Source organism: Electrona antarctica (assembly GCF_951216825.1).
Source record: "Electrona antarctica genome assembly, chromosome: 15".
Taxonomy (NCBI): domain Eukaryota; kingdom Metazoa; phylum Chordata; class Actinopteri; order Myctophiformes; family Myctophidae; genus Electrona; species Electrona antarctica.
Window position 1 is genome coordinate 13475755 of NC_136796.1, and position 23747 is coordinate 13499501.

The 23747-nt window shown below is 46.8% G+C and overlaps 1 protein-coding gene across 1 annotated transcript in view; it reads left to right on the forward strand.

Annotated features, from left to right (window-relative positions):
- epha10 (EPH receptor A10) overlaps nucleotides 1–23747 on the forward strand; it is a 208741-nt gene that overhangs the window by 175767 nt on the left and 9227 nt on the right. Inside the window, exons 9-14 of the mRNA XM_079522689.1 lie at nucleotides 2049–2104; nucleotides 13453–13578; nucleotides 15312–15497; nucleotides 22246–22307; nucleotides 23014–23130; nucleotides 23423–23509. Coding sequence (XP_079378815.1) covers nucleotides 2049–2104; nucleotides 13453–13578; nucleotides 15312–15497; nucleotides 22246–22307; nucleotides 23014–23130; nucleotides 23423–23509 — 634 coding nt within the window. The remainder of the gene's footprint in view (nucleotides 1–2048; nucleotides 2105–13452; nucleotides 13579–15311; nucleotides 15498–22245; nucleotides 22308–23013; nucleotides 23131–23422; nucleotides 23510–23747) is intronic.

The following is a 23747-nucleotide window of genomic DNA, read 5'->3' on the forward strand; positions in this document are numbered from 1 at the left end:
ACCTGATATAAATAGGACTGATTGACATTTTTGAGCGGTGCCAACCGCTCCGCACCAGATGTAACCCCTATCCTTTGGCTCACTCCCAGCAGATTGACGGCTCCACAACTTCTCTCAGCTTCACAGCACTTATTGCCAACTCTGTTAAACAACAACAGCACATAATATGTGGTTGCACTGGTTGGTGGTGTGGTGTGAGAGACTCATCATCGGCCGTATACATTCGTTCGATATTGTTTAATTTGGAGCATATGCCGAAGTATTTGCACCTTTGATCCATGAAAATCCCCCTGACAGTAGTCCCATGGTTTGTTGCCGAGCCAAAAAGTAATCCGCCGTCGCGGAAGAACAACAAACGGTGAACGGAAACCCTGTTCACTTGCATTGAACTAATTTTCCCAGAAGCCCTTGCAAGCCAGTGGATAGGTCGATTTCCGGTTACGTCATCATAACGTGTCACGATGTCCGCGACAAAGCTGGATTTTCATAAAAATAATACAAAAAAACAAGTTCTACCTTTTTCCACTATTTCCCTGCCTCTTGGCTTCCTCAGCCCTGCATGGTCCCTTCTCTGCTTCCTCAGCCCTGCATGGTCCCTTCTCTGCTTTCCATCCCATGTAAACCCCTTTATTCTCTCTCGCTTTTCTGCCTTAGACCTTCCCCCCAAATCCATTCATTGTTTTACCCTGCTCTATACTATACACTTCTGCAAAGCCAACTCACCCCTCTTTGCTCTTTCTCCCTCATCTTCCCTTTTACTGGCAAGACCCTTCCCCTTAAATTGTCTTGTCTGTGCGTCCCCTGCCCCTATCTCTGACCCCCTGGCCTGAGGATCTGTGCAGTGTGTTACCTGCTGGTGGCTTTGTGACAGACGGGGTTCTGACTGAGCGTGTCTCCAGCCTTGCTGCCATGCAGGTTGGGGATGTCACCCTCGCTCTCCATCACATGTACAATACGCACACACGTACACACACACACACACACACACACACACACACACACACACACACACACACACACACACACACACACACACACACACACACACACACACACACACACACACACACACAGAATCTGTGAATCTTTCGGGCTCTGTGTGAACCACTTCTCAGCGGGTCTGTGTAAACCAGTGATGCCTTGTGACACACGCATTAACACACACGCTCCCTGAACTAATATGGGATTGGGGTCTCACGCACATGTACTGTGTGCATGCGCGTGTACACACACACACACACACACACACACACACACACACACACACACACACACACACACACACACACACACACACACACACACACACACACGCTGATCAACCAGTTTGCCTGTCCACTTTACTTGTTAATAGGATACTGCAGCGGTTCCAACCTCTCTCTCAATGTTTCTTTCTCTTTCTCTCTATCTCACACACACACACACACACACACACACACACACACACACACACACACACACAGGCACGCGTGCGCACATGCACACTCTCTCTCCCTCCCTCTCTCTACCTCCGTGACCTCTTTAGAACCTCATGGTTATAGGGAATGGACGTGCATGTGCATCTGTAGATACCTGTATATCTGTTTGTGTGCCGCAATACACGCGTGCCTCTCTGCGTGCATACGGCAACCCAGTTGCCCGTGCGCGCACCTCAGTTTGTTTCCGCTTCCCACAGACAGCTCCCCAGGTTGAAACAACATAGAGAATAACATTAACGTATCAGTTTCACGGCGAGTCGGTCTGCCGTGCGTTTCCGGAGCTCAGTCAATATCAGGGTGGATATTCAGCTCGTCTGCACCTCTGATCTCACCGCTGCTCATCAGCTCCGTCGCATCGGGGGTCTGTCTGAATGCCTGTCTTTATCTTTTTCCATTTCCAATCTCAGCCCTGCTGTCTCTCTCCCCTACTGCCCCCCCACACATCTCGCGGAGCCATGGCTTACCATTCAGGATCTGTTATGGGTGGGAGATACAGCTGTGTCTGATGTTTGTGCGGCTAAGGCTAAAATCACTGTCTGATGCCTGTGTTTTGTTTGTTTGTCCTCCTAGACAATGCGGATACAGCAAGGCCTCGCAAGAGGGAGATGAGGAACTCTACTTTCAATGTAAGTCACGCAGAAACAAGTGTGTGTGTGTGTGTGTGTGTGTGTGTGTGTGTGTGTGTGTGTGTGTGTATGTGTGTGTGTGTGTGTGTGTGTGTGTGTGTGTGTGTGTGTGTGTGTGTTTTTGGTGGAACCGTTCTGTGTACCAATGTTTGTGATTCAGTACTCTTAGTGTATGTATATCTGTTTATTACACAGTATTTATGCATGTTCTGGAATACACTGTGAAGACTGTACAATATTATGCAGTATAATCCAGTCTTCATGGATGCAAGTGTTTATTGTACATATAAAAGTATGTATAGTTGTGCGTGCGTGCGTGCGTGCGTGCGTGTACCCATAAGCACATGCAACCAATTAGACTTTGTGAGGCTTTGACTACCACCACAGCGTTAATTCTTAATTCTCAGTATGTTCAGCGAACCATGTTGTCCATGAAGTACACCCCCTGGACATGATGTTAGTGTGTCGACGTGACGTACCCCCAATCCAACCCTTGGTGCTGAGTGGCAACTGACAAGCAGGGAGGCATTGGGTCCCATTTTCATAGTCTTTGGACAGCCGGGGGATTGAACTCCGACCTCCCAATCTCAGGGTGGACACTCTAACCACAAGGCCACTGAGCTGGTTTAATGTGTGTATATTTATGCCTAGTTTTTTGCTCCATCATATGCGTGGTGTGCCAAAAGAATACTGTGCTATTTTCAGCACAGTTTCAGAACACCATCGTACGACAAAGTCTAAATCAGGCTTTTCAGCCAAGTAAAACTGCACGGATGCTCTCCATTAGATGAGGTGGAGGACAGAATGTGATGGAGAGAGATTTAAATGGTGGGATGAGGCAGAAATAAAAAGGCAGGGGAGGGAGAGGGAGAGACGGAAGGTAGAGAGAGTGGGGGTTTGTTACTGAAAGCGACAGAGCTCTAAAAACACGAATAAGCTGGCAGCAGACATTGTGCTTCTGTTCTCGGAACAGCGGATACTCTGTATTAAATGTTTAAGTTGTAGTACAGGGCTTGTCGACGGCTCTGCGAGCCTTTCTGTTTAAGTTGGCCCATAAAAGCTCCCTGTGGAGGATTGTGTTCGACAATGACAGAGTGGAGCTGCTTTGACATATCACTTTGTGCGTGTGCGTGTGCGTGTGTGTGTGTGTGTGTGTGTGTGTGTGTGTGTTTTCAGTATGCATGCCGTAGGTGTGTGCATGCATACACATGTGTGCATGCATTTGTATGTGTGTGCTACTTTTCTCATTATACACACATTTTGGGGAAATTCAGTATGCATGTAGGTGTGTGTGTAACTGTGTATACATGTGCGCGTGTGTGGGTTGTTTAACACTTTGACTTCTATTCACAAGTTGCCCGAGTTATGTTTTCATTGTTTAATCCACATTTTTCATACGGGCAATCCACCGGACAGAATGGGATATGAGACGCGTTTTGATGGCGTCATCGTAAAAAGGTCCGTCGCTCCGATGTGCAAAGGGTTATGGGAAATTGAGTCCCCATTGTTTACAATGGGAGAGCTGTCTAGCAGCGCGCGGCTGCCCCGTCCAGTCTGTTGTTGTGGTCGGCACTTTGGAATATTTTTGAACACTACAACATGCAATTACACCATTTTAAAGTGAAGTGAAAGTAAAGCAACTCAGCGATCGGTGCACTGGCTTTTCAAAGGTAACTTTAAACAGTCAGGTAGGTAACTACGGCAGTCTAGACGGCCGTAAATTGTAGGCATTCAAGCTGTTAATATCTACAGTTTTCTAAGGTCTCTGAAGATGTTTACCTGACGAGTAACGACCTGCAGGCATGCTGCCGGGACTAGAAACCTGCCCAAACAAAGACATGCGCTTGCAACACAGACACATAAGTGCACACATTTACAAAGGCGCTTGCACATGCATACTCAGAAGACAGACACATTCTGCTGTTGTTCACTTGGTAAATGGTAAATGGTAAATGGTGCATTTATATAGCGCCTTTATCCAAGGCGCTTTACATAGATTGTGCATTACATTCACCCATTCACACACACATTCATACACCGATGGCGCCGGAAGCCATGCAAGGTAACAACCAGCCATCGGGAGCAATTTGGGGTTCAGTGTCTTGCCCAAGGACACTTCGACATGTAGACAGGAGGAGCCGGGATTCGAACCGCCGACCCATGGATCATTGGACGACCTGCTCTACCTCCTGAGCCACATCCGCCCACCACTTGCACCAGTGGTTCTCAGAGTGGGGTCCCTCAGGGTTCCTTGAGGACCCAAATTGACCCTTACAGGTCTGTAGCTCTGAGAGTTATGGGGGTCCTTGAAATCAAAAAGTTTGAGTACCACAGACTTAAATGCAAATACACACACATGCCATTAGTGGAACGCGGGAGTCAGTGAGCCACATGGACTCCTTATTCTCTGGCTGCCTCTGTGAACGTACTGTAGTTCTGTAAGGTAGTCGTCTCTCAAGCCAGTCTGTCACTTCCACAATGTTCCAATAATGCTCCAGAGACATTCTGCAATCCCACCGGGTAAAAGTCGCCAAGAGGAAGCTCTCATCCTCCACCAGAAGGTGACAGTTTCCTCTTTCTGAATTTTGCAGAGTTCAGAAAGGGCTGAATCAAAAATGTCTTTTGGAATATCCATGCATGTCTGCTTAGCACCTGATGTCTCGACTCACCCATTTGACTTCTGATTTTCAATTGGTATTTGGTAGCCAATGTGTCTGTCTGGATAGAGCAGCAAGGGACTTAAACCATATGAACCCTAGCATCCCTATGCTAGCATCCCTATTCTCGTAACATAATAGGCTAACGTTCAGCAAAAATGGCAGATTGACAAGCTCAGAGTGCGCTTGGTTGGCTCCTCTCGCTATTTGACAAACAAATGACAAGAGTTTAAGTGATTAATGACCGAGTGTCTTAACTGATTCGGTTGAATGCAAGAGAGGGAGAAAGAATGCACAGCTGGTTGAGACTGAGAGCATGATTAGAGAGACGGAGGGACAGAGACATGTAGGCGAGGGGATAGACAGGCAGACAGACTCTATAGGATAGGACGGGATAGACAGGCAGACAGACTCTATAGGATAGGACGGGATAGACAGGCAGACAGACTCTTCTTATTGTAGGCGAGGGGATAGACAGGCAGACAGACTCTTCTTATTGTAGGCGAGGGGATAGACAGGCAGACAGACTCTTCTTATTGTAGGCGAGGGGATAGACAGGCAGACAGACTCTTCTTATTGTAGGCGAGGGGATAGACAGGCAGACAGACTCTTCTTATTGTAGGCGAGGGGAGAGACAGGCAGACAGACTCTTCTTATCACACCATCATTCCACATTCAGCTGTCGCTCAGACCACTAGTTTTATATCCCAGTAAGTAAGTGACCTAGAATCATGCATTGGGAGAGGGAGGATCAAGACTTGTGCTGTAATTTCCATGAACAGATTAGTTTGTAACAGTAGATGTCCCATTATATGTGTGTGCATGTGAGAGGGACAGAGGGGTATTTTTACTGTGTACGATTTGAGGCATTATATAAAAATCTGTGGGATAACGTACACTCCAGTGCATACTGTGCCTCATGCAACCGTGCGTGAATATCCTTCAGTTTCCCCTCAATCGCTTGTGGCCGTGACACAATTAACCCTGAAACCAATCACCCACACAAGACATACAGTAGAGCAGAATGAGTGTGTGTTGTGTTTGGGTGTGCGCATCAATCAATAATCTGTTATGAGGCAGGCAGTGTATACGACTGTTGAGGGTCGATTCCCGGGCTGTAATCACATTTCAGCTCAAACCTCAGCCAGGCTTTTCTGGAAGCACTAGGCCTCTTTCTGAAAGAGTATAGAGCGTCGCAGTCGATCCCGCCCCCTATCATGACGACGACTGGCCCAGGAAATAATTCCCCATCAATATTGTGTTGATTTGTCCCGATCCGAGTTGGCTTTGTTCGAGGCTTTGTACAGATCTTTAAATAAATACCTTCTGAAATGTCTATGGGAAAAATGCATGGGGAATTATTTCCTGGGCCAGGTGTCCTCATGAAAGGGGGGGGACTGCGACGCTCTATAGCCGTAGAGAGCAGCAGCAAGGGCCATACTCCATTAACCACTTCAGCCCTATATGTACTTTGTCATGCAATGAATAGTGTTCTGAAGTCGTGTAAACACAATAGAAGGTCAGACTGCTCGCTGCTTCATTGTGTGCAGTGAACGTTCAGGATCAATTCACATACATTCGCAAATGTATTTCTTTCTTTCTTTCTTTCTTTCTTTCTTTCTTTCTTTCTTTCTTTCTTTCTTTAAGCCAATCAATTCTCCCAATTCTGAACTAACAATTCAAAACAACATACAGTATGTACAGTATGTACGTTGTCAGACTAATGCGGAATGTTGGAATTCCGAGCAGGTCCCCACGTGGAGTTGGTAGCTTTGGCTGACCTATATAAAGAATTGCTTGTTATCGCATAAAAGTCGATTTAGAAATAACATACTGTAGGCATTTTTTTGCATTGCATTATTTTGAGTAAGTTAAGCTTTGCTGCTGAGGCTTTAAGTTGCCATCACATTGTTAGAGCATCAGTATCTGTATACCATCAACAACATAAAATATAAAAACTGGAGCTCAACAAGACCGCTCTGCCTGTCCTGCCCTCTCCCAGTTATGTCTGACAGTCTGAGGAGTCCACAAGGCCAAACAAAAACTGAATAGCACCAGACAACGCACAGAAACACAGAAGCACTGTCATGTAGGGTTATCGTTGTTGTTAGACTAAAGGTGGCCTTACACTAGCCGATAATCGGGCATTTTTGACGCTCGGGGGGTGTCCGACTCAATCGGGCACCCCCCGCGCGCGATCGGGTTCGGCCCGATCAACATCAAGAATGTTTGATATTTGCTCGGCCCCGCTCCGATTATCCTGTAGTGTGTGGTGCTGTCAGATTTCAAATGGCCGATTATCGGCTAGTGTAAGGCCACCTTTAGACCTGCTGTGCGTGCGTGCGTGCGTGCGTGCGTGCGTGCGTGCGTGCGTGCGTGCGTGCGTGCGTGCGTGCGTGCGTGCGTGCGTGCGTGCGTGCGTATGCGCTGTGCATTGTGAATGTTCAGAATATTGCTTAATAGATGTTTACTAAACAATCACCCTCTGACATGGATCGCTGGCCTGGACACAACAGTGCAAACTACTCAACTCAATCGACTTATAACAAACCAAACACAACGAAAATGGTATTTTGTTGTTTATATCACACTCACACACGTACACACATTCACTAACTATACTGTTTATACAATAAAATCAACCAGTCTGTACGTCGCTTATAGCACAGTTATGATAGCTTGGCTTTGTTGTCGATAGTAGCAGTAGCAGGTAATTTTACTGTTGAAATAAGAAAACACACAATACAATCATTAAACGCAGAACATACAACCGACTAACACATTTACACAAGAAAGGTATAATGTGGACATTGATCCTTATAATAACATTTACGGGCACTTTCACCTACCGACCGACCGTCCCAGGACCAACGGAGAACTGAAGTCCAGATGTGCGCACACGATACCCAATGCTTATTATAGCCACACCCACTCTTTAATATAAATGTAAATATAACAGCCCCTGTACATCCCCATTCTACTCCCAATAAATCGCTTCTACTCATAAGAATAATAACTATTATACACCAATGTTCAAACATTACAGGAATAACTGTCTTAATAATAAAAGCTAATATTGATAGCTGATACAAGACCTCGATCGATGAGGCAAGAGATGTGATGCTCTCCACCTACCTCTAGGGTGCATCACCGCTTTACACACAGGTCAAATGCTGTCAGCTTAGATATAAAAAATGTTTCTCACAGGTAAACACCACACCTCCCACTTGAGCTACGAGTGAAATACACGAAGGAGGTCACACACCCATATCTAATAAACATGTACTTAAATCGGCTGCACAGAAATAAACAAAGTCTTAGACTGCACTCTTAAAAAATGTTAACTTCAAAAAGTACTTTGAAGTAATATAGAAAATATAAACTTCACTCCAACCCTGAATATATAGTAAACATTTACTAACTAAACAGCCACCTCAGAGAGGAACACCCGCTTATAAAAAATGGGAAAAAACACACAAAGTCAAATAGTCTGTTTGGGTATTTCTCAATGAGGCTTTTTGTTGGCCCAGGTTAAAGTACCAACCCCTCCACATTTAATGAGGTTGATAGATGACCCCACCGACTGGTCCCAGCCGATGAGTAGACCCAGGTGGGCCTTCACGCAAACGCCTCGCACGGCGCTCCACACCTGCAAATGTTCCTTCCATCCCCCCACGGTCAAAAGGAAGGAACAGCATGTCAGAGTAACGAGTCTCACGGTCCTCAGCCGTGAGCAGCGCCTCCCACTGTTCATGACCGCCGGTCTCACCGGGCAACCAGGAATGCGCACAATCGTTCTCCGCGGCTCTGCAGAGCCTCTTCGTCCCGCCGTCCAGTGGCGTTGATGAAACCCTCGCAGCCGCAGCTGGCGAGAATCCACTTTCTCCGCTGTAAACCGCCGAGAATGCTTTCCCCTGCAGCCTCTCTCCATCTGGTCTGATTAGGATCCCAGACCCTCTCTGCCCCCAGTCAGTCACAGGAAACGTCTGGCCCCAGCAACTCACCATCTGGTTGGCATTCCGGGTCTCATCTCCGCTCCTCCCACTGTGGCCAAACTGCATCCAAGAGCTGAGATGAAAACCCCTGGTGTTTAGCACAGCCTCAACCCCCGCCAACATCACACTTAGTCCCAGGGGGCTGCTGAGGGACTCACTGCTCACGGCGACGCTCTTTACCTTCACAGGGCCGACGCCCTGCGGTGCACGGGCAGCTTCACACACATCCACCGGAGCAGTATATCCAGCGGGCTTGTCGACACCCCACTCCGGGCAGCATTGAGGGACCTCGACCCTCACGGCCCCTGCCATCATGGACCATGCAACGTGAGTCGAGGCTTGGTGTCCTGTAGACCCCATGCTCCCGATGAGCTCCGGATGCCGGCCGCTTACAGTTTTCCCAAGAGGACCGTTCCATAATATCAGATCGCCTCTCACCGCCACTCGCTGGGGGATGAGCCGACCTTCAGTTGCACTAATGAGCATCTCCACTTCTGCTTTGCGGTGTAGTTCCTTAGGCTTCACAGCGCCTCGAAAGAACTTTGCCAATTCCTTCCCGTCTACAGCAGTGAGGCTGGCAATCTTGTCCAGTCCATAGCAGACCATCTCATGGTCCATCAGGTTCTGTGGATTTTCTCTCTGTAATGCCGCTTTCACGCACACACAGTACTTTGTTGACTCTACCCTAGTCTCCACACTACCCACCCCACGCATCATAAGAGTGACAGGCTCACCCACAAGCCTCAAACTGTTTGCTGCCTGGTGAGTAATGAAATTTGTGTCAGAGGCTGGATCAATCAGTGTATTCAACCAGGTCCCACGAGATAACACAGGAACCACCATTAAAAGAGCCGGGAGCTCCTTCGGTCCACCTTCACCTGCACACACTGTCGTAGACACTTTGTGTGTGTTAGCCTGCTTTAACTCAGCTAACTGCCTCTTCAGGAGACTTATCTCAGCGACAAGACTCTCTTCCTTCGCAGCTAGAGCCTGTGGCTCTTTGTCCATCAGTCTGCCCTCCATTGCAGTCTCCCCACCAACAGTGGCGTTAGATGCTGTGCCTTTATCAGCTCGTGGTCTCTGGCACAGCATGTAGTGGTGGTCAGCAGGGCCTTCTCTTTTGCATCCCTCCTTTTTGCATAAAAAGTCCCTTTTGCACTCCCCATAATGTACATCCAAACACATAAAACAAGCATTGGTTTCTTTTGCCTGAGCTCTCTTTTGTGAAGCGCTAGCCCTCCTAAAGGCCTTGCATCGGTACAAGCGGCCTGCATGGCCTCCTTCCCCGCACACATCACAGGACCTCCGAGATGAGTCCTCCTCGCTTGCTGTCGCCCTGGTAAATGCCCGCCGCTCTTGCGATTTATCTCCAGTCGGCTTGCTGCGAGGCTGCGGCTCACCCGCCCTGGCACTGTCCGGTCGCTTAGCCTGCAACTGCTCCTGCCGCGTAAGGACCGTCTTCTGACAGCGTAGAAAATGTAACAGTCCACTAAACCTGTTCAACACGGTGACCCTGTTCATTGGGTCAGACTGAAATACAAGCCACCGTGTTTGCAAATCGTGTGGTAACTTGCTCTCCAGTGCACGGACCACCAACGGATTGTTGATAGCCCCTGCACACTGCAATGATGTCAGGTCATCCAAAGCTCGTTCCACTTTCTGAATCAATTGCAAAGTCTCTCTTGGCTGATTTCCACGCACTGCTGGCATCTCCTGCAGCTCCATGACAATGTCATCAGCAATCAGCGACACATCCCCATATCGATCATCCAATGCACGGAAAACGTCCTCCACATCCCGGTAATACTCAAGCCTGAGTTCAGTTTTAACCGCTTCACCGAGACTGTCCAGCAAATGAAATAATTTTAATTCTGGTAAACCTGATGGCTCAGCCAGGTTCTGTAGCTTAGTCCAATTTTCTTTCCAGCGAAAATAGTTCCTCCTATCTCCATGGAACTTTGGCAGACTCAGAGGAGCCAATGTTAGCCGTGGCGCCACCACCCCTCCTATTGGGAAGGAAGCGCCTGGCACGGCACCAGGCCCAGCACTCACCCGCCTCACTCCACCACTGCTCGACGTAACTTGCGCTTCTCTCTTCACGCTCGCGTCCCGCAGCGATGTAAACTGTGACAGGCCTGGGGGATTAACCAGCGCAGTACCTCCCCCAAAGGCACCGTCAAGATGGTCGTCCTGCTCACCTGAAGTCCCGCCAGTGGCTGGCGCTTTGCTTTGGCCGGTGTCCATGGCTTTACCCTGCTCTTCATTAGCAGGTGAAGTGTGGTCCAGGACCTCTGCGTATTTGTCAAACGTATCCTCAAAAATGTCACTTCCTTCACTTCCTAACTTACGCACTTGGCGTTTCAATGTGCGGATACGCGCTTTTAACTCACGGTCATAGTCTTTGATGCTCTCCCGTAAAGTAGCACCCTCCTCCTTGGGAACGAAAGGGGCCCACTTGTCCACTATGAGCTCAAGGTCTGTGGCAGTGGTGTTCAACAGCTCACACATCTCCTCACACTGATTTGATGTGATCTCACTTTGATCAAGACCTTTGGCATTCTCAAATTCACCATCTAGTCTAATTTTGGCTTTCTCAAATTGGACCGACACATTGTCTCTCCATACTGTGGTTTTGAGTTGCAGCATAGTGTCTCTGTACTTTTGGCGACAGCCCTCTCCTTTACCTTTAACATCTGCAATCTCCTTTTGATGGTCGGTGTCTGCATCCTCCTCCATGGCATCTAGATAGTCATCATTAATTCCCCAGAACACATCATATGCCATCTGAAGTCCCCTCTGTTCATTAAGTAGCTCTTCTCCACTTAATAGGTCCAAATTGTCAGTTATCTTATTGACTCTCCTTGTAAAGTCTCTTTGCGCATTGGTGCGCCTCTTCTTTAAGTCATCTATTGACGCCATAGTGCCTCTCAGTGGTCAAAAAGTCACTTCTAAAATGTACAGTCCTTACCAAAGGCAACAGTGACGCCTAGTGGCCACACACCGTTAATGCACTCAAAGTCAATTTCAACAATAACAATGCCACAGAAGATAAATGCACTTTAGCTTATGCTAGCAATAGTAGCTTGCCTCGTCAAATGCAATGATAGCTTCTTTGATCCTATCCCAGTACACACAAGCATATAACACATTTCACATGATGTATTAGATGTGGTGCAATCTGAGCTCGACGTCTTTGTAGCGTTGTCTGATCGAAGCCTCGTGGTAACGGAGTCTTCCTCACCCTTCACGTGAGTTGACTGACACCCTTCCTCATCACACGTCTCGTCCTCGGTGCACAACAAACGAGCCTCTTGGTTCAGGTTCGTGGAGCTTTGAAGTCCCTCAAACAGTCCGATCCAACACACCGATTATTTTCGGGCTGGCACGGCGTTTATGTTGACGTTCGTCTCCACCTTCCTCTTCATCAAAGGCTAACGCTCGCTAGCATAGCTTTTCCACCGTACACGGACGCACGACTGCAGACTGGTTGATACTAATCTTAACGATTGTCACTGTGATCACTTGATCACAGGGTTCCCTTATAAAATTACTGTACCATCGTAATATTACTGGTTCGTAACATTACTGGTGCCTCGTAAAATTACTGGTTCTCCGTAAAATTACTGTTCAGAATATTGCTTAATAGATGTTTACTAAACAATCACCCTCTGACATGGATCGCTGGCCTGGACACAACAGTGCAAACTACTCAACTCAATCGACTTATAACAAACCAAACACAACGAAAATGGTATTTTGTTGTTTATATCACACTCACACACGTACACACATTCACTAACTATACTGTTTATACAATAAAATCAACCAGTCTGTACGTCGCTTATAGCACAGTTATGATAGCTTGGCTTTGTTGTCGATAGTAGCAGTAGCAGGTAATTTTACTGTTGAAATAAGAAAACACACAATACAATCATTAAACGCAGAACATACAACCGACTAACACATTTACACAAGAAAGGTATAATGTGGACATTGATCCTTATAATAACATTTACGGGCACTTTCACCTACCGACCGACCGTCCCAGGACCAACGGAGAACTGAAGTCCAGATGTGCGCACACGATACCCAATGCTTATTATAGCCACACCCACTCTTTAATATAAATGTAAATATAACAGCCCCTGTACATCCCCATTCTACTCCCAATAAATCGCTTCTACTCATAAGAATAATAACTATTATACACCAATGTTCAAACATTACAGGAATAACTGTCTTAATAATAAAAGCTAATATTGATAGCTGATACAAGACCTCGATCGATGAGGCAAGAGATGTGATGCTCTCCACCTACCTCTAGGGTGCATCACCGCTTTACACACAGGTCAAATGCTGTCAGCTTAGATATAAAAAATGTTTCTCACAGGTAAACACCACAGTGAAAATGCACAGTGAAAATGAATGCTGCTGGCAGACTAGTAGTTTTATTATCCATTTCCCTGTCCAGTTGTGAGATGTACTAATACCTCTCTAGGTAAGGTCTCTGCATCGATTCTCTATAATGGAGAGGTTACCTTTCTGCTTGATCTGTCTGTATTTTCTATATCTCTACTAACGCTGTTTGTGTGTGTGTGTGTGTGTGTGCGTGTGCGTGTGTGTGTGCGCGTGCGTGTGTGTGTGTGTGCGTGTGCGTGCGTGTGCGTGTATGTGTGCGCGCGTTCCACCATTCCAGTTAAGATCCCGACACGGAGGACGTACATTGATCCAGAGACCTGTGAGGACCTTCTCCAGGCGGTCCATGCGTTTGCCAAGGAGCTGGACAACTCCAGCATCAAGATAGAGAGGATCGTCCACACAGGTACAAACGTGTACAGTAAAATGCAGAGTGTTAGGCGACGGTCTCCAGAGAAAACGGCAAGTCCCGCTGCGTTCTCACTTTTTATTAAGCTTAAACAGTGAATGGAAACGCTGTAGTGCGCATGCCAGGTGGCGGTGACGCACTGCCAGATAGACCAGGCACGCATGCATACTAGAACCACTTCCGTTCTACTTCCTATCACAAGGCTGTTTGTTTACATCATGGTTCACCAATGCGGCGGCTCGCTAATCGCTACATTTGTATTTGTAGGATGAGCGGGGCGAGGGAGCGCTTGCTCATTCTAGGAACTCCAGATATTACCTACAGTTCTGCACCAATGTAATAAACGTAAGCTACGTGAGCTGATGTGAGCCATGATGTCACACGTTTTGCAGGTTCATCGGCGGACCGTTTTCAAAGATTTGCACTTTTTGCGTTTTCAACCCCCGAAAACAGTGTCGTCTCAACGGACCCCTGCAAACAATACTTTATTTTGCCGTTTTCTATGGAACCCGTTATCATGTAAAAGGGGCCTTAATCTAGCCCTGAGATTTCATACTTTATATAATGGTATAGCAGAGACTAATTCAGGTTCAATTCAAGTGGCTCGAGAGGATGGTCCCTTTTCACTCGAAGCAGCAAACCATTTTTGTCACAGCATACCAAATGCAAATTTGCCAATTTTCTACTGTATTATATGTCAAAACAATGTCATGGCATAAGAGACTCTTCTTTAAGTAAGTGTAGGATTTTGGTAGAAGTGTTTGGACTACCAAACCTGTCTTCCTTGTTTAAAGCTGCGATCCGTAACCTTTGTGTTCTACCCCGGATTCAAACCCCAGGTTTCCCCGACGAGAGACAGTTTCTACCACTCTGAGCTTCAGGCAGTTCAACTTGTCAACCAGGTGTTCCCAACAAAAGCCACACCAGGCTCTAAAGTTTTCAATGGAAGAGCAGGGAGACCACCTCCGACTACTGCAGATATTCTATTGTGTTCATTTAAAATACTCTCCCATGCAGATTGGTTAGACTATTGATTTATTCATTAAAATGAGTTCCAGGTTGCAGCTTTAAATATGTAGAATTCAACCACAGAGAGGAAACACTGCATGAGGACCGTCTGCTGCCGCAGTCGTCTTTAGTCGGCACTCTGCTGCCAGCGACAGTCATCTGTTGAGATGATGCCTATTTATTTTGTCCCTCTTTGATGTTCCTTTGAACTCTTTGGATTTCACGTTGGTGTGGCCTCTCTCTCCTCTCCTCTCCTCTCCTCTTCTCTTCTCTCCCAACAACGCATGTTTGTTCATTTGCGTCATCGCTTTCTGTCCTTTCTTTGCACCATTTCTCCACCTCTGCTTCAGTAGACCCCCCCCCTTATCTCTCTCTCTCTCTCTCTCTCTCTCTCACTCTCTCTCACTCTCTCTCTCTCTCTCTCTCTCTCTCTCTCTCTCTCTCTCTCTCTCTCTCTCTCTCTCTCTCTCTCTCTCGCTCCCTCTCTCTCTCTCTCCCCACCCCCCCTCCTTCCTTCCTACTAACCCCCATCTAATCCCTTGCGGCCCCCATTTTGATCTTGGCACAGACGCACAGACACATTACGATATCAGTCCCCCACCCCCCCCCCCCCCCCCCCCCCCCTCCCCTCTCCTTCTCACCGTTTCCTCGGGCCTCCTTTACAAAATCGTGGAGGGAGGGCATCATCTCACTGCCTCCTGTCTGACTGTCTCCCCCTACAGGTGACTTTGGGGAAGTGTGTCGCGGCTGCCTGAAGCTGCCCAGTAAGAGGGAGCTTCCCGTGGCCATAAAGACGCTGCGGGCCGGCTGCTCGGACAAGCAGCGGCGCTCCTTCTTCAGCGAGGCGGGCATTCTGGGACAGTTTGACCACACCAACATCATCAGACTGGAGGGCGTCATCACCAGTGGTAAGGAGAGAGAGAGAGAGAGAGAGAGAGAGTGCACATCGACATCTTGATGTTGAGGGCACAGTGTGTGTGTGTGTGTGTGTGTGTGTGTGTGTGTGTGTGTGTGTGTGTGTGTGTGTGTGTGTGTGTGTGTGTGTGTGTGTGTGTGTGTGTGTGTGTGTGTGTGTGTGTGTGTGTGTGTGTGTACTGCTTACAGTATGTGGTACATGCATGTACCTTATTTGAGGAGGCAGGGAGGAGGAGAAGAGAGGTGTAAAGGAGGAGGCAGGGAGGAGGAGAAGAGAGGTGTAAAGGGAATGACAGTAGATGGAGGGATGGATGGCAAAAGGATGTGGACAGGGGAGGGGACAAATCGTATGCCAGTTTGTACTACGGACGAGAAAAGAATAGGAGGTTCTAGGGAATGAGAGAGAGAGAGAGAGAGAGAGAGAGAGATACAAGCTTTCATCAAGCTTTCATTTTCCGCTGGCGGATTACAATTGATCTCCTGTAAAGTGAAGAAGGGCTAGTTTGAGTGAATGGAAGAGAGGATGAAAAGCGGTGAAATGAAGGAGGGGTGAGGAGGAGAGAAAGAAGAGAGAGGAGTGACTGAAAGCAGAGAGAGAGGAAGACGAGATAAAGGTTAATGGGAATGGCAGGTGAAGGAAGAGGCGTTAAAGAGTTTCTCAAGTCTTTACACTACTGGGCAACCAGTGCAGTTTTTGTGACTGTGCGTGTGCGTGTGTGTGTGCGTGTGCGTGTGCGTGTGCGTGTGCGTGCGCCCGTATGAGCAGATAGGCACTGTGCCCGAACACACACTGTGCTCAGTAGGATGGCAGCAGATGTGCAGGGTACAGTAATTGATGCTAGAGACCCAGCGGAGGCTTGAAATCCACTCTAATCTCTCCCACGCCTACACGCACGCACGCACAAACACACACATACACGCACACACACATGCACACATCAGCTCACACTCTCCCTGTTATTGACACACACAAGCTGAAGCAAGAAATGTGCCCACACACCTGCTTGTATCTCCTCACTTGGCAGGTATTCAGTCGCACGCACGCACGCACGCACGCACGCACGCACGCACGCACGCACGCACGCACGCGCGCACACACGCACTTCAAATCACCTGCATTACACCACTTACCCCCCACCAGCCCTCCAATCAGCCCACCTGCGAACACATCCTCCTGCCTCCTCCCTCTCCTCCTCCCGCTGCTGGTCTGCTCCTCCCACTAGCCACGCCCCCGCCAGCACCCAACACCTCCGTCAACAGGATACAACACCACCCCCTAGGTCGCATGTGTGTTTTTATCTATGTTTGTGTGTGTATGTGCTTGCACGTTCTGGACAAAGCAGACACCACGCACTATGCTGTAGCTATTATAAACAAGAATGACTCTCAGTCATAATTGCCAGGTGCAACAAGCTCGCCCGTTTTCGTTAGTTTCCGACGCTCTTTTGTTTGTTCACTGTGTTTTCTTATGGTTGTCCTGTAGCTCCAGTTAGCTCATAACATTAGCTTCTGTTAGCTAATGTTGCCACTCGCTCCGTGTTCCAGTGTCCAGAGTATGCATGGGTTTTATGCCGTTCAGACTATCATTGGTTTAGGAGGCAGCCAATCATGACTAGGTCGCTAGTAGTAAGGTCGCTGGGAGGCAGCTAATCATGACTAGGTCGTCACTAAAGTCGCCTCTGAAGTCGTCTTTACGGTTGTCAGTAGTGGTAGGTGCAAATGTAGTCCAGGCGCTTTTTCAAGCACCTGGCAAAAAGTAACAAAAATGCATGTCCACACCCCAACTAATTATTTCGAATACAGTGGTGAATGATAAAGATTATGGTTGTATTGCTAAAGTGCTAAATTCTGCGATGTCTCTTCTCTGCCCTCCCTTCTCCCACTCCGAGTCTGAGTATCTCCACCGTGTCGTCTCATCCTAAGCTGGTATTTAGCTACAAGCTGCCCGGTTAATGAGCCAACAAATGATGTGAGCCTCCAGATGACCTAGCTTGTCCTCTCCAGTCCAAAGCGTGTTCAGCAGCCTCACCTGTGAATCCTTACCTCCCATCTCATCCGGTCCAACACAACCAAACCCACCCCTCACCACTTCCCTCCATTGGCTGCATGCGTCCTTCAAAGGGAAGGCTCACCACAGGGTGTGTCATTAGAGACAGAACCCTGCTGTTCGCTAAACACCTTGTTAGGGTTGCTTGGATAACTGTGGAACAAGACTAAGGGGCTAAAAGAGGAAAGGAGCCATTGATGTCGCAGGATGCTGCTGCTGTGGCAGAATGCGTACCACTTTGAGACTTGTGTGTGTGTTTTTTTGTTAAAATAAGTAGAAGTTTTTTTTAAGATTTATTTAATGATAATACAGACATCATCATTTAAAACAATGAATTACAGAATCAAGATTTTTTTTTTTTTAAAACAAGACAAGACAAACTAAAAAAAAAGAAGACAAAAAACAGCAAAAACAACCCCCCCCCCACCCACCCCCCCACCCCAACCCCAGAAAGGTAAACTACACAGCTCTCATTACTCTGTATTGTACACAACACCACTTGACAACATCAACTCGGATAAATAAATAAAAATAACAATATAAATAAACTAAATCAACCCAGAGGAGATATTGAAGGTAGAACCTCAAAGAACCCACCCCATATCTTTTCAAAAGTAGCAGGCTTTCTCCTTACATTGTACAGTATCTTTCAGGAGTACAGTATGATGAAAGCTCATTCAGCCAGTGTCTCTGTGAAGGTGAGTTTTCAGATTTCCAATTAACCAAGATGACGATAATAGAGTTTTTGTTCAGTAACAGGAGTCTCCCCATCTCTCCTCCTCTTTAGTAAACAGAAAATGCATTTTCAGTTCAGGATACCTATTTTATCCATGCAATCAGGAGAGAGACTTGCACAGAATACAGATTGAACAAGTGAAATATGAAGGGATGGCACTAAGAAATGAACAGACAAAATTGGAGCTGGGACACTATAAAAATTGAAGCTGATGAATTGGTACTCCTTCCTGATTGCTTGAGCATTTTCAATCTACTTGAACATGTATTTTCTGTTTATTAAATAGGCGAGACAGTGATTACTCTCAGAATAATAGTGCTTTAACCTTTTAACATTTTTGATTCAAGCAAAAAAGAAAATCTAAATCACTTACCCTACCTATTCTATTCAATTCCATTCGATTCTTTTGGAATTGATCAGTCGGTACCCATATTGATCAGGATTTGTCCTTGTTAGCTCTTCCTATAACACAGCTGTGTGTGTATGGCTGTGTGTGTGGCTGCAGCAGTGTGTGTGTGTGTGTGTGTGTGTGTGTGTGTGTGTGTGTGTGTGTGTGTGTGTGTGTGTGTGTGTGTGTGTGTGTGTGTGTGTGTGTGTGTGTGTGTGTGTGTGTGTGTGTGTGTGTGTGTGTGTGTGTGTGTGTGTGTGTGTGTGTGTGTGTGTGTGTGTGTGTGTGGCAGTGGATCAGGAGGTAGAGTGACCGCTTGGGAATCGGAAGGGTCCTTGTTCGATCCTCAGCTAAGCTTCCACTGGGTTGGTGTTTAAGTGTCCTTGAGCAAGACAAGGATTGCCGTCTCCGTTCAGCTACCATTTGAAGTGTCATCAGTGCAGTGTGTTGAGTAGTAACCTCACGTCACTTTCCACCTCAGAGGAAAGCCTGGTCTGTGTTCCAAAATCATCCATGTGATCCAGTCTAGGAGTGGTTTAGACCAAAAAAATAATAATAATAAAAAATAAACAAAAATGCACTGGTTCTGGTAAGGTGATTCAGGTTTTTCGGCGTTACTTTGTTTTGGTCTGCCCTTTTTGTTTCCAGTTGCTACGAGTTTGACTAAAAGATGGATATTACCAAACAAACTATTCCAAGAAGTACTTGAAGAAACTTCTCGGATTCATACATGACATCAAGGCTTTTATTGGGTAGGCCCTAAAATGATGATGAATGCCCTTGATCGCGGGGAATTATTTTGGGTAATTCTGGTTCCGGAGGGTGGTTCCACCCTGATGACTACAAACCAGTGACTACATGTAGTCACTGGTTTGTAGTCATCAGGGTGGAACCACCCTCCGGTCGGGAGCAGAAAGAACATATGTCATGTTGACGTATGTTCTTTCTGCTCCCGACCGGATGAGAAACCCAAAAATGGTATGCCTCCCAGGCAAGGTGAGTAGTAATATAATAATCTGCTAGAGGCCCACTTGTGACTGTGAGTCAGAAATAACCTCTGACACTGTTATAGGATTGCAACAAAGAGCAATTTTAACAATGGTTCTGGGCTGACTCATTTCCCACTTGCCACTTGTACCATTTCCATTAGCTTATTCAAAAGCCCACACAGCGTTCGTGTTAATTTAACTACAGTATCAGAGTGTAACAACTCTAGGTCAAAACGCATATGGCTGAACCATTTAGCCTACAAACATTTTTACAACAACGCGTCATGTCACATCGCGTTGTGAGCTTGTGCAGTAGATGGATGCTATTTTTGAAAAATCTTGACAAATCTCTTATAAATGGTAAATGGTGCATTTATATAGCGCCTTTATCCAAGGTGCTTCACGGAGATTGTGCATTACATTCACCCATTCACACACCGGAGGAAACCTTGCGAGGCACCAACCTGCACATCCGGAGCAATTAGGGGTTCATGTCTTGCTCAAGGACACTTCGACACTAACTCTGGGGGAGCCCGGGTTCGAACTGGGAACCTTGTGGTTCCCATCCAGCCACTCTACCCCTGAGCCACTGCCGCCCCAATATGGGCACAATATCTCCCCAAATGGGTGTCCACCGCCAAATACAAGTCAATTTGGTTGTCCTTGACATTAAAATGTCACAGAAAAACAGTAATAGATCATCCAAGCTGCCTGAAATCCTGGGTCAGAGATACTCAACCATGGCCGTACACCGTACAACCCCCAGCGTCCTCTTTGCTAGATTGACTGCTGAGCACAGCAGAGGCTAAAACTGTGAACTGGGGTTGTGTGAGTCCATCCAAACGTATAGGGCACAAAAACCTGCTGCTGCGGGTGCTATATACACTGTTACAGACAATTTGGATGTCTTTCATCTTATCATCGTCATATTATGTGGGTATTACAGTGCCTGTTGGCATTTATTTTATTTTCTCTCTTGCCAGATATGTTTATTACAAGGAAAGTGGTTAGTATATCTTCAAGACGCAGCTGTTTTCCACAATCCCTCCACCTCCATATTTCTGTCACCTACAGCACAGCCTTACTTTCTCGCTCTCTGACTTCTGCGGTGATTTAGTTTTCTCCAGCTTTTCTTTTATTCTGTTTTTCTGTGAAATACCGAGTGGACCTCTCTTGCCATCTGTACTTTTGCAGAAGGAGAGTGTGTGTGTGCGTGTGTGTGTGTGTAATGTCTGATGGAGAGAGAGAGAGAGAGAGAGGGAGAGGGCACATTTGCCAGTTTACTTGACTCCCACAGGTTTCTCTGCATGAATGAATCCACACGTACACAGTGTACGTGTGGATTGTACGGTGCACTCACACCTTCTCTCACCTGGATGTTAGAGGTGTCTGCACTGCCATGCTCTCTAATGGAGTAGCACTTCTCTCTCTCTGCTTAGCTGACCACAAACTCTGACTCCCCCCCCCCCCCCCCCCCCTCGGCTCTCTGTCTCCCCGTCTCTCTCGTCCTCTGCCCTTTCCACTGCCTTTCCATGTGTCTTTCGTCAGTTTCTCTCTATTACTTACTTCCCTCTCCACTCCACTCAACCGGCTCTGTCTTGTTGCTGCCATACTGTCATATACTGTAAGTAACAGCAATGTTTCTGCGGCTTTCTCACTATTCCAATCCATGCTGTAACTGGTAAAGCCATGTACTAATACTAATAATGGCTAAAGTAAAACAGTAAAACATTTCGGCTATCCAGCCTTCATCAGTGTGGTTAGCGTCTGTCTCTCAGTTATTATGAAGGAAATAAATAATAATTGAAATGTAGCTACTCTTGCCACTGTGTGCAATCGAGTACCTTTGTTTTTAATGATGTTATTTTGAGTGGATATCGCACCAGAAGTCAGAGCGCAGTGGTCACAAGAAAAGTCATTTATTTTTGGTGGGCGACTTGGCACACAATCAAGTATGAATCAGGCATAACCCTTCCATTAGACAGAATACCCTGCAGTGACCTTATACCAAGCCATGGATTATGGGGACATTACTGTTCCCAAATGGCTTTTTTTTGTTCTTGTACACACCATGACAAACATGTGTCTTCCTAGGAAAAAGGGATTATAGCATTTCCAAAAGGTAAATGTTTCCACCTCTCTCTACCTGTGTCCTCCAACCAGCCACCAATACCCCTCCTTTCTCCTTGCTCTCTCTCTCTCTCCTCCAGTATGTCTTCTGCAGTATTTTCCCTTCTGTGAATTTCATAGCACTGCTGGACCCTCGCCATCTGTGCCTGGGCACAGAAAGAATGTTTGTGTGTGGGTGTACGATGTGTTCAAGAGTGTGTGTGTGTGTGTGTGTGTGTGTGCGCGTGTGTGTGCGTGCGTGCGTGCGCTCACGTGCGTGCGTGTGCGCGCAATCCGCGCATGTTTAGAGGGTCATTAAACTTGCTGAGACAGCCAGAGCAGCGCACAGGTTCTCCCAGCTCCTCCACAGTTCACTGGGTGAAGGATGGCACTGCACAATGCGTCCCCTGCCGCCGACAGGGCTAGACTCATATAACCCTACCCCTCTCTCTCTCTTTCTCTCTCTCTCCAGGTAACACAATGATGATAGTGGTAGAGAGCATGTCCAATGGGGCCTTGGATTCCTTCCTCAGAGTGAGTTTTGGAATAATATTTGTGCTGTGTGTGTGTGTGTGTGTGTGTGTGTGTGTGTGTGTGTGTGTGTGTGTGTGTGTGTGTGTGTGTGTGTGTGTGTGTGTGTGTGTGTGTGTGTGTGTGTGTGTGTGTGTGTGTGTGTGTGTGAGTCCTTAATTCACATTGTTTAATAACAGTCATCACAAATAACCATATTTTCCGGCTGTTTCACAAATGGCGTATTAGTTACAATAATCGTGGGTTCTGCTGTGAGATTATCAACATGCAGCACCGTGAAATCTTGCTGCATATTAAAGTAATAAAGGAAATGTGCATAATTAACTGCACAAATGGAGCGTTTTCCCTCTAAGATGCTGTAAGCTCCTATAAATTGTTATTGTGCGGCACTGAACCGTCTCAGCAGGGTTTATAATGATATGAATTAATGGTCTGTTTGTTTTTATTTTCCAAGAGATTCAGATCGGTGAGCACAAAATTATACAGCTGTTTACTACCAGATACACACAGTGCTTTTCTTACATCCCATGTCTTTACCTGCTTTTATCACCTTTTTTTTCTTCCTAATTAGTTTTTTCATCTTGTTTGCCCTCTCTGCCTTATTGCTCTTCTCTTCTCTTCTCTTCTCTTCTCTTCTCTTCTCTTCTCTTCTCTTCTCTTCTCTTCTCTTCTCTTCTCTTCTCTTCTCCTGCTCCCATTTTACCCTCAGAAACATGAAGGTCAGTTGAGCATAATGCAGCTGATGGACATGCTGGCTGGAGTGGCCTCAGGGATGAAGTACCTCACTGAGATGGGCTTTGTACATCGACGGCTAGCGGCACACAAGGTGAGAAAGAAGATGAGGAGAGGATAAAGTGCTATACAGTAAAGTGTGCGTGTGTGTGTGTGTGTGTGTGTGTGTGTGTGTGTGTGTGTGTGTGTGTGTGTGTGTGTGTGCGTGTGCGTGTGCGTGTGCGTGTGTGTGTGATCGCGTGTGTGCAGAAATGTGTTATTCGTGCTTGTCTATAATGCATGTTTGCCACCTCCATGTTTAGATGTGTATATTTACTGTAAGTCTATGACTGTGACTCTCAGGGGTCCCCCTCCCTAATCCAACCGGTTGCCTCCTCACACTCCAGGTGCTTGTGAACTCCAATCTGGGCTGCAAGGTGTCAGGCTTCAGACCCCTGCAGGACGACAAGATAGAGGCCATATACACCTCACTGGTAAGGGCAGAATATGGTAATACTCAGCAGTAGCAGTACTGGATGTGTTTGTCAGGTAGCTGAGTTGTGTGGGTATTGCAGTGTTGTTGGCGATTCAACTCGGAACTTCTTTCTGAGGAATGTTCCGGACTTTTAATATTTAATACGTTGTTTTCTGAAACTATATGGATAATGGATCATTCTGCATCACAAAAGTGAGCTCGGGTCAGAAAAACGTATTACATTGTGTGAACACTAG